At 29.4% G+C, this 12,523-nt stretch overlaps 1 protein-coding gene across 1 annotated transcript in view; it reads right to left on the reverse strand.

Annotated features, from left to right (window-relative positions):
* Window positions 1–226: 226 nt before the first annotated feature.
* The window catches only part of LOC129959858 (uncharacterized), a 41,641-nt gene continuing 29,344 nt past the window's right edge, over window positions 227–12,523 (reverse strand). The window contains exons 10-13 of the mRNA XM_056072752.1: window positions 8,945–9,216; window positions 8,750–8,843; window positions 7,344–7,460; window positions 227–485 (exon numbers count right to left, since the gene is read on the reverse strand). Of these exons, the coding sequence (XP_055928727.1) occupies window positions 374–485; window positions 7,344–7,460; window positions 8,750–8,843; window positions 8,945–9,216 (595 nt within the window). The 3' untranslated portion in view covers window positions 227–373. The remainder of the gene's footprint in view (window positions 486–7,343; window positions 7,461–8,749; window positions 8,844–8,944; window positions 9,217–12,523) is intronic.

Below are 12,523 nucleotides of genomic sequence, written 5' to 3' on the forward strand. Positions count from 1 at the left end.
AAAAATCGTTTCTCTCATGCTTGCATATGTATAAGGTATGCAAATGTTTACTAAATCTTTGCACATATAAAATTAAAAGAAAAAAATAGTTTAATAGGAACATTTTAAATTATTCAACGTTGTAAAAATAACGAAACATTCAATTACAGCACCAGCTTTTAAAACGTATAAAAAGTATACAAAAATTCTTACTAATCCCTCATTTTAAAACTTTGCTTGCATATGTACAACGTATGCAAACAGTATAAAGAAAAAATTGTGCAATGTCACATACATTGTAAAGAAAATAATATGGCTTCATGTTAAAACATTAAAAAAAAAATGTTCATCACATTGAATCAATCTTCAAATGTTTAATCCCTGAAAGAAATCTTTATACTTTCTTGCGTTTACTTAATGGTGAGGAACGCCTTGCACATAAAACTTTTGGTACAGGAATCGGCTGCAAGGCATTGAATTCACCAAAATTAGGAACATTTGCCATTCTGTAAGAAAAAAAAATTCTGCAACTCAAAATATTACGAAAAGCAAAACTGAAAATATGATAAAAAAATTTAAACACACTTTCTTAGAAGAATTTTAACGAGTAAAAATGATTTTTAAAGATTCAAATTATACATAAATAGTAACTACATCACCAGATATCGTGAGACAAATATCTTTCTGCCAAGAAGTTCAGATATTGATAATTTTGATGTTATCTATTTAAATAAAATTGTAAATGTTTGTTTGTTAAAAATCTTAAGTTTCCGGAAGTTAATGCACCGATTGTTTTAAAATTTTGACACAAAGTTGCATTCGAATACGCGCGTGTTTTTATATACTTATTATATAGATACAACACTTGTGACAGGCAACATACACTGTATCAAATATTTTACGATTCCATTTTAATGTTTTTCTGATTAAATTTCTATGTTTCCGATTACATTGTTAAGTTACATTTCAATAGATTTCGATTTATTTTCGATTTGATTTAATTATTTTGTGTGACAGTGCTTTGAATGTTTATCATAGAGCTATGCTGTTTGTCATAGTGCTCATTTCGAGTTTATTTTTAACTGTTTTTCGTATTTTGTAATGCAGCTGGCTGTGGAATTGAGCTGTGTTGATTGGTCTACGTTTGAATTGAAATATTTCGTTAGTATATATATATTTCTTTAATTTTAATTCGTGTTTTTCCGCTTTTTTTTTAATGTTTTTCACTTTTAAAACCTGGCATATTCAAAGAAACTATGATACGCAAATTGTATACAGTGCTACCAAAGATGAAGGTTTTTTTTTCCTCACATGCTGTTAGTAAATGTATTCGGTCCAATGTCTTTCCAGCAATTGAGAACTACTAATGGCAAATTGAGGATCAATTGAACTTTACACGTGCCACTTTCCACAGTGCATATCAAGCTCTGAATTTAATGGATAACGACCATCACAGGGATTTATGAATTCACATCGCTTGTAACATATCACATTCAAGTCAAATTTGTGAATTGTTTGCATTGACCACATGTTCTCCATCATCTCCAACAAAATTATGGAAGGAATATAATTAGCACATGGCTAAAGATATTTTCCGTCGAATATGCAAGGGAAATTCAAATGTGAACATGAAATTTTTGGAAGAAGTCTACAATGAAACGTTGAATATGAGTGAAGATTTGTGTTTAGAAATCGCAAACAAAGTTTTCAATCAGTTTGGAATGCCATCACCGAATCGATCTGCTGCTACTTTGTTCAATAAAGAATTGCGGAGGGAATAAAATTACAACAAGGGTAAAATTTTGCCATATGTACAATCAAATATTCTTAAACTAACACTTGAGCAAAAAGATATTTACGATCAAACAATTCAATCTTCCAGTAACGGGGTTGGAGAAAGATGCGTCAGAAAAAACTGATAAAACGTTCTTAATTGTATTCATTCTGACAGCATTTATATCCCAAATTGACATAACCATAGTCATCTGGAATAGCTGCGACATTGCTACCAGTGAAGGAACTGCTCATTCCTCTTTGAAATTACCAATGAACAAGCAATTCATTGAAACTCTCAAGTGTAACGTTTCCAAAGCATCTAGCATGTGAAAAGAATTGTAAAAATGCAAATGTATTGTTTGGATTGAATACACAATGATGCAGAAAAAATCTCTTGAGGCTTTTGAATCGATCATTACTGGATTTGTATGAAAACCTCAGAACGTTTGGGAATTCATCAACATTGATTGCAGGCGATTTCTGGTAAACATTACCAGTAATTCCTCGTTCGACACCAGCGGACTAAATAAATACTTACCTGAAATATTATTTGTGACGACACGTAAAGACGTTGAAATTAACTACAATTACTCATATCCTATTGCAAAACAACTGATCAGTGAGATGTTCTCACATCAGTTGCTGGAAATCAAGAACAGAAAGATGACGATTGATCTAACCTTGGAACGAATTTCATTGTCTCATAATTTCTGTAATTTAATGACGTCAAAAGAAGAATTGGTTAAAAAAATATTTATCAATATTCTGACTTATAAGAATCAGTATTGGCTGAGTGAACAAGCTATTTGCGCGGCCAAGCACAAAGACGTCTACGAACTTAACAATATTATTCAGTCTAACATTCAAGTGAGGCATTTACATACAAGTCCATCGACACTGTTGTGGAAGATGATGAAGTGATTAATCATCCAACAAAATTTTTGAATTCATTCGATCTGTCAGAGATGCGGCCGCACGTATTGCGATTGAAAATCCGCGTGATAATTATCATGTTACGAAATATCAACCAGCCAAAGCTTTGCAATATCACGCGGCTTGCCGCAGAAAGAGTAATGAGCAACGTCATAGGAGCGACAATCTTGATAGAACTTTTGATGTCTTCACCAGAATTTGCGGTTTAGATCTAGACATGGATTGCTTCTCACGTGCACACTTTAATACTGCATGCTTTTGAGTCGACAAACCAGATAACCCCTACTACTGCAAAAGCAATGAAGCAACAAAAACTGTACACCCACATGCACTGTGAAACCAAACATATTAGAAATATACGCTTTTTTTCCTACTTAACCAGACTGAGTCACAGCAACACAAGGCAGTGTGCATGAAGTAGTCAATAAAATTAGAATTTTATTTAAAAAAATTACTAGCTAAAAATATTTTAGTAGTGATTCAGTGGATTTTTCAAATTGATTCTGCTTTCTGGGCTTAAATTCAAATTGTGACTTTCTGGTTCTGATTATGTAATTTTCCGAAAAAGCCAAAGGTAGTGTTGAGCAGAATATATCAGAAAAAATAAATAAATAAAGTGATTGTATATATTTCCAGTTATAATATCAGCCAGAGCATGAAAAAACCGAAGTCCTGATCAATAACATACAAATGAGATATTTGCAGTTGACAAATGTCATGAATGAAACTAGGGAGAGCCCCAGAGTTAGGGCCTAATTTTATATTACAGCGGCTGATCAGTCTATTGTTCGTTAAAAAGTTCCGGTTACTCCAGAAATATTCTGTCACTCTGCTGTCCAGATATTTAGACTTAAAGTATGGATCAATAAATCTTGGAATGGATACGTTACTGTCAAGGTCAGATTAAGTTCTGATGGATCTCATAATCAATGCAAGTTCTAGTGTCTATTTTCACAACCTCAATTTTTTAAAATTTAATTTAATATGCATATAATCAGGTTTCAAAAACAAAATATTATGGCTAACTAAAATGACAAAACATTTAAGTACGGGCAGTGGCGGATTTTCGAATAGGAGCTAGCTGCCTAGGGCCGCTTATACTAAGAAGGGGCCGAAAACAGGTTCATTAGTCTAGTTTACAGATAAATTTTATAAAAACTACAAATTCTTTTTATTATAAAATATAAGTAGAAATATTTTAAAATTCCATTCATTTAGTTACTGCAATATTTATAAATATCAAGCACCTGTTTAAATAATATTGAGAATGAATGTGGATGCCTCGCAGACATAATAAATAAGATATTCATTTTCACAAAGTTAAAAAAAAATTAAGCCACTAATCCTTTACATATTAAGTAAAAACTGATGTAATTTGTTACAATAAAATGACATATTGAAACAGGGTCTCTTAATATGAACTGTCTAGGGATGCAAAATGCCTAAATCCGCCATTGAGTAAGGAACACCTTCGAGAAAATTGGTTGCTAAATCTCGGGGGGAAAAAAACCCATGAAGGTTATTTTCAACAAAATAACGAAAAGATTACAAGATTTTTTTAACGCAATCTAAATAGCTAAACACAATAATTTGGACACAATCTAAGTACCCAGTCAGTCAACTAAAAAAAAAAATCACACTAATCTAGAAATAAATTATGGAAAAACAGAATAAAAAATTACTAAGAATAATGCTATGATATTTAAACAATAACTGATTATAATTTGAATAAGTTATCTTGTTAATTGTTTAGGTTTTTTGGCGCAAAAGCTATATCTGGCCATGCTGCGCCAAAGTTATCTTGTAAATCGCATGCAAGCATTAAATTAACCTCAAAATGGAGGAGGAAAAACATTAAGCTTTTGTTTATTTGATAATCCGGTTCTAATTACTGCTGTACTTCTTACTAATAATATGGAATCACTTTGATTTCTGATCCAAGATAAATTAATTTAGAAGCTCTGGTGTATTCCATTCTAAAAATTTAGAAAAAAACAAATTTAAAGAGTTGATATCTTCGGTTTGTAATAAATTAGAACTGTAAGAATTATATATTAATTTGAGTCAATAAATATATTGCTGAAACAATTAAGAAATTTAAATTTTTATATAGCAATATCCCTCTCCTATTACTCATTTAGCAAAATATTCTTCAGACAACATTTTAAACGCATAATTTTCACTTCTTCGAATAAAATTGATTGAGTCTTGGCACTCTGAATATCTGTTTTATTCCAACCAGCAGTTGTCACCCGTTCATTAGTGCATCTTTCTACAAAGTAGCCACTGAAACTGTCTAAAGTCGTCTACAACAGTGATATTCAAAACTTCACAACTCAATCAGTTTTAGTCGCAGAGGTAAGGAATTTTAAAAAATCCAGAATGACAAGAATATTTTACTAAATATGGTTAATAGAAATGGGAGCTGTACAAAAAAAGAGTAAGATTTCATAATTTTTTCAGCCTGCTAGCTGACTTGAACAACATAAAATATGATTCATTGTCATTCAAAGTATTTTTTTCTCAAATGGAAGTATATGCCTATCTCCAACGATTAAAAAATTAACTAATGAGCCACGATAGGAGTGAACACCTTCATTTTAAAACAGAGCAATAGAATTTCTAGAATAAAAGCAACTAGATTGTATAATAAATATAAAAATATTAAGCATACATTTGAAGCAAGCATACAATTTGAATACAAAATGACATTGAAAATCTTTTGAAAGAAAAAATATATATTTAAAACAAAGACAAAAACATTTTTTAAACAAAAGTAAATAACAAGATGGCGTGAAATTTAAAAATATATAAAGGTATAGCATAAATACGAAAACTAAATTATGTTACGGAAACACTGTTGCAAAATAAAAATATTAAATCACAATATTAGCAATTAAATAGGCATTTCTTTTCCTATTAAACTGGAGCCTTTCAAAAACCTACGTTTTTTTTCAATAAAAAGTAGCGAATATAAAATACAGTTGCAAAGAAAGTAAAAAAATTGCAGCAAATATAAATCCTAAAATGAATAGTATCACAGAGTACAAAATGGAATCACGGAATCAAATTGACTTCGCTCATAAGCCATTGAATGAAAACGTAAAGTCATTTTCATTCTTTCATATAAGCAGTGATTGGAAAGGTGGAGTCCAGCTAATTATGTCGTACGTTCTGTATTGCAAACATTGAATTAATTTGACTCATCAAGTTTTGAAACTTACTATCTAAAATGAGAACATGGGTACTATATAGTCAATACTCGGTCCTTTAATAGGTAGATAGCATAGCTAGCAAAAGGGGAATTTCCTTTCTTTAGCAGTAGCAAGATAACAGTTTCAGTGGAGAGAGGAGACAATTTGACACAAGTTTCAGTTTCAAAACCAAAGAATTCCCGAAAATGCCATGTCTAAATAACTATGTCATTTTCATTTGTCTTTAAAGACTCTACCACCTTCAATGCTTTATAAAGGTAGCAGTGAAATACATTTTATATATATACTAGCCACGGCTGAGTTATCCAGCAACTGCATATGGACCTTGCAATTGTAAGGGGTCAGAGGCATCAAGATTTATTTTGTGATATATTCAAGATAATCTAATTTTGTGCTTTCATTTGATTTACGAAGGCCATGTACTCGAATATCTTCAAATTAAAATCAAGTATTATTACATGTTTTCTTGATTTTTTCGTTTAATGTATTCAAATTTGATAGCAAGATTGCCTCCAAACAATCTATAGTCTTTAATAGGTTTGATGACACAACTTTATCAACAAATCCTAGCAAACTTCGTATTATATATTTAGATGTGCAAAAAGAAAATTGACATCTTATTAAAGATTACTTTTTTATGTAATTTTTTTATACTCAACGAGTAAAAACTAGCTTTCTTGAAGGTAACAGCCAATTAAATGTGTTTTTTTTAATTCAATTTATCGTATTATTTGTTTCTTGAAAACTGCTCACATAGATATTAAATTCAAATCAATAAAAAACATCTCATTTTATAAGGAGAAAAATGGCATTACCGAAATTTACATTTCCCAAGTACCCTTTTAGAGCTTAATCCGTCCCAATTTCAAATTTTATATGACATAAAATATAAACGTCATTTTTTTTTTACACAATGAAGCATTGAGTTATATACACCAATCTTAATGAAAAATAATTAAAGAATATATTATTACAAAGCCAATCAATATTATTGAAAAGATTGAGCGAGATTAACAATACAAGAATGTAACAGAGATAACTGAATCAAGTGATTAGCCAAGCGGTCAAAACTGTTTATCGAACTGTTTTACTCCAAAGAATTGATCAACCAATAGAAATAAGAAAATCAAAATTTAAACTATCCTCAACATTATACAACAAAAGAACAAACAAAAATTATCATGCTTGCAAAATTTTGCTAGAAAATAATCAGACAAATAAGAGTATAACTTCTCATTTGTACAAAAAAAAAAAAAAAAAGTTATGAAAATTGATGCCCAGCTTTTCTGCAGTTATCAGTACAACAGGAATTGCACTTGGAGAAATTTTTTTTAGAATTTTTAGAATAAACAGACATTTAATAAATTTTTACACACTGAAAACTTAATAAATAGAATAGCAAACAAATAATAATAATAATAATAAATTTCGCAGACATACTTTTCTTGTAAGCAAGCTGTTATTTCCATCTTCCATTTATGTATATTAGGATACAGATTATTGTCAACGGCCTTCAAGGAAATATATATTTCCTCGTCAAGATCTGACAAAAAAGACCTGAAACATAACAGCATAAATACGATAATTTTAGTAACATCTACTTTTAATGTTAAGTTGTTACAAGACATCTGTGAATAAAAAAATATAATTAAAGAGTAAAATTCAAATTATTGAAATTTTATAAAAATTATGTATTAAAATACCAATTATCAAATTAAATCAATGAAAAATTAACAAAATAAAGGACTTTATTTTCAATGATAATATAAGTCAATATTCTGTACTAAACAAATTTCAAAAACCACATTAATTTTGTGCATACCTTTTGAACTTTGAGGAAAATGATATAATTATTTATAATTATTTGAAAAAAATTTAACAGTAAAAACACTATCATCAAAGGGAAAAAAATTCTGAAATTTCCATAAAAATCCAACAACAAACTTTACAATTAAGTTTTTGGATAAGAGAATTAGTTAAATGAAATGATCAAATCTAAAAACCGGTATGACACAAAAATTCGAAATATGACAGAAATGAATTTGTCAGCATTGTTAAAATCTTAAACCAGCAAATCGTGTAAAAATAAAAACGTCACAATAATCTTATTGTGATGGTTCCTGTACTTAGCTGTTCACAGCTCATGACTTGTATCACTAGTAGTTGAATTCAACTGTTCTTCCAAATGTTCTTTGTTTAAACTTTTAGCAATGTAGTAATTCCAATATATTATTGTTTTTTATTACCAAGTTTAATCTTCCAATTTAATTAATTGTTGTTAACAACAACTACATGGTTATTTTTTCTAACTAATTAAATAATAAGAGTCAAAGCTGAAGAGAAGACTTAAAATTGTGCAGAATATTTTCGCTTTCATTGCATGTAAAGACAGCAAATTGTTGCTACTAAATTAGCAAATCCTTTATTATTTTGAGCTTCAGTACTTTAATTCATATTGCAACTTTTTCCTTGAAAATTAAAGTTCTTCCCGTCGTACAAAAGGTTATATATTAAAGACAAATTATGCCTTATGTGTAAAATGTTTTTTATATTCAACTAAATAAATTTTTTTACACAGGTTGAAATAGATATATTATTATCACCTAGTTTTATCAGCTGGTAAAATATATTAAATTGAATTACTTTTGAATATTGTCAGAGTAGTAATAATATAAAGAGATATGAAAGTTTAAATTCCTTACATTTTAAAAGGAAACAATTATAAAGTTTTGAATAAAGTATTAAGATCAAACGACAAATAAATCTATCTACACATGCTGTTCTCAAAATTACTTATCCATTAATATTCTAACATTTTTAATCTAGTACTTAAAATTAATAAATACCCATTAATAAACGTTTCATTTTCACCAAGTATTTCATACTGCATAGATCTTCGGTGTAATCCAGAACACGGTTCCACATCAACTTCAACCATATCTTCAGTTACATGAGAAAAAAGAAAACTTGATTAATCTTCTTAACAAAAATCATAATATACAATATTATGTACAAGCCAAAATAAAATGCATTCTTTTTACCTTCGAAAAATTTCTTATGATAGCAATAATGGGTATTTGCTTTGTGCCTGAGCGGATTGTCTTGAGGCGGGTACAGACCAGCTAACATTATTGATGTAATGTAGGGTTCAGTACTAACTGATGGTAATGGATGATAACGAGTGCACTTGTTCCATCTTTGGTCAAAAAATTTTTCCAAAACTTGGAGTCCTTCCTCAGTAGCTAAGTCTGTATAAACTTCGAGAATTGGAAAAAATTCACTCCAATTTATTTTCAGCTCTTCAGCTAAGCTTCTAAGACAAACAAAAAAATCCAGTTATTAAGAAAAGAAATATTCAATAAAAATTATAACATAAAATACGGCATTCGAAGCAATCAATTATAAAAATGGAAAAGAAAACAGGTGAAATGTTTTATATTAACATTAGAAGCAAAAGCCTACTAAGTAAATTTTGCTTATGTTTTAATTACAAGCATCTGATACTATCTGTAGCTTTATTAAAATAAATCAATAAATAATTTGCTTAAAAGCTAAATAGTACAACGAGAATAAGTAAATAAATATATACTAGTACATTAACGGAACAGATAAAAATCATTTCGTGCTGTCACTTGACATGAACCTCAAATGGACAGCTTATGCAAAACAGATTTAATGGTTAAAGTAAGTATGCTTAAAAGGTTTATCATTTAATGAAGCTGGCTAATGAAATCATAGGAAATAGCAAAATAGGTGCTATGAAATATGCAGAATTGATAACATTATGTGTGTCATACGTCTCCAATCCTCGATAGAAGTACTCCCACTCATCAGGATCGATAGGACTGTGAACCAGTCGATACGATCCTTATTGCACCACTGGAAGAATGGAGAACCTACTTAGCCTATTTACAGAAATTTATCATTCTTGATTCTCCCGGTGACTGTAGAGTTGTCCTAGTGCAATAATAATACTTTAGGGTTTAAGATCTGTAAAGTTTGATATGGCATGAAATATGCCTTATTTCTTGAAGAGAATATTAGAATAAATCACTAAGTAAAGGAGCAATTTCTTTCACTAGATGCCAAAAGCTGACATTTGCGGAAATTTTGAAAGAAAGTCATATCACATAATAAAGAAACCTATAAAACTATGGAAGAAATCATTCCAATCATTAATACTGAAAACAAATTGAAAATCGATCTCTGAATTTTTTAGCAATATAAAGAATATGGATCATGGAAGAAGATATGAAGAACACTTGTGAGAAACAAAAAGAACGCCCTGTTTACGAAGAAACAGTTAATTTGCATATAACGAAAAAACAAAACAAATACGTTTTTACATCTCTGACACAAAAGATATTATTATATATATTTCTGAATACAAAGATACAAAAGAAAAAGAATGCAATTCAGACTAGAAACATAATATTAAAGATAAAATAAATGTAAGAGTGTATGGAACGGTACGAGATGACAGGAAGTGAAACTCCTAACATCAATCCATAAATTTTATATGTAATAAAATAATGTTGTGCAGCAATGAACTAGCGACAAAAGATAGACCTTCTTTTTCTCTCAGGCATTATTTTGAGAAGTATTCCAAGTAATGTTGTCCAAAATTTGCAAATTCCTTTATTTTCTACTTGTATCGAGTGTGGTATCAATGGATAGTAAATTTACTTATTTTAACCCGTATTCTTTTTGAAGTAATTCAAGTATGATTGTATATGTATTTGTCTCACACCAATGAATTTAATATGAAAAGTCCGAGAAACACAACACCAGAAAAAAAATCTGAAATAATTTCATATCTACACCTCTGGCTACAAACTACAAAAATTCATTAACATATCAAAACTTAAAGTCATAGTCAAAACTTTTAAAATTGTTTTTCATTTTTCTCATAACATAGAACATTTCCAGAGTAGTAACAGCAAAATTTCAAGAAACAAATCTAACTGCATGTCAGTACAAAAAATAAATACACTTTTAACATTTAAAACGAAATAAAAGAAAATTATTTTAATAGTTTTAAGTATACTATATTTAAGCACCGTAACAGATGGCTTACTGCAAGCCAATGCAACCGAAAATATTTCGTAGAAAATGTTTACATGTCAATAATTAGAAAATTCTACATAAAAACCATTATATTAAGGGATACCTGGAGAATTATGCACCCTTAAGGAAAAATCCTTTTTAATGTTATAAAATATATAAGAATTTAAATTAGAGGACTACTCAGTTTTACATATCCTTATACATTGGACAAAATGTTTTAACAAAGGCTAAAAACGTTCTGAATATTATTTAAAAAAGGAACTTTCAAAAGCTTGGCATAGTGGTGCGATTATCCCAGTGTCGTAGTAATTACACCACTCTCTCGAAGTCATACTGCTATTCTCTTGCAAACTATACACAATGAATTAGAGATAAAATTATAATAAACATCTGTCAAATTCGAAATTATTTTATTGCACAATTATTTTTATCAATATATTTTAAAAATAAATGTTTTTCAAATTCCTTAAACATAATAAATTTATTTTAAAGACAGGTAATAGTTTTATTAATCATTAGGAAAACCATTTTGTCTGACAAATGTCGCATATATAAATAAATCTGATGAATGAAATAAACTGCAAACTGTACGAGTCTATTTGCCATTAAAAGTGCATCGGTGCCTCGTTTCATCTGTGGATACTCTTCACAATATATACAAATCTGAACAACTTTTGGCAAAACATCAAACGCATCGTCACTTGACTTTTCAACACATGTAAATCTTCATCTAAATTGTCATTATTAGTATAAGATATATCAAGTGTTAATAGAGTGCTGGAAATCTCCTTTCTTAAATTTAGCTTTTCAGAGTGCCCTTATAGTATAAAACTATAAAGCCAAACTTTTTATTGACTTCTCCCCCAAGATTTGCTTTATAATTATTTTAATTTCCTCCAATGTCCATTTTGCCTTTTCAGTAGTTCGTTTTCTTGAGCGAGACATCTGAAAAGTTAATTCAAAGATATTTAGATGAATAGATTTATTCTATTGTGTCTTTACTACGATGATATACCAACGTCATTAATTATGATGGCGTCATTATCCCGGAAAAACTATACGGCGGTCAATCCAAGTTCACGACAAATGAAGACGCTTATTCATAAAACTTTTCCTCCAGAAATATAGGCGAACATTTGTAAAATGCATACATATACTAATTATGATTATAAATTTACACAGAATCTTCCCACCAGGGTCCCAAAAAAACTTTTTCTGCTCCTAATGAGATCACTAGAATACATATTCGTTTTATGATTTTCCAATATATCAAAATTTTCACACAGATAACTATATAAGTTTCTCTTTGAAGGGTTTTTTTTCTTCCTGTTTTAAAGAATAAATATATCAAGCATTTCCTGAGCACATGAAACAAAAATTCCTTTAAATTTTTCGAAACCATTTATATAAGATGTTAAAAACATTTATGACATATTATTATGATGCTTTTCAGAAAAGAAATAATTGTCCATATTTAATGTCTATTATGAAATTGCTCTTTATATTTTAATATTGAGCTGAAGATTCAACAAGGGTAATTTCTACGGGAACCC

This window comes from Argiope bruennichi, chromosome X2 (assembly GCF_947563725.1).
Source record: "Argiope bruennichi chromosome X2, qqArgBrue1.1, whole genome shotgun sequence".
Lineage (NCBI taxonomy): Eukaryota > Metazoa > Arthropoda > Arachnida > Araneae > Araneidae > Argiope > Argiope bruennichi.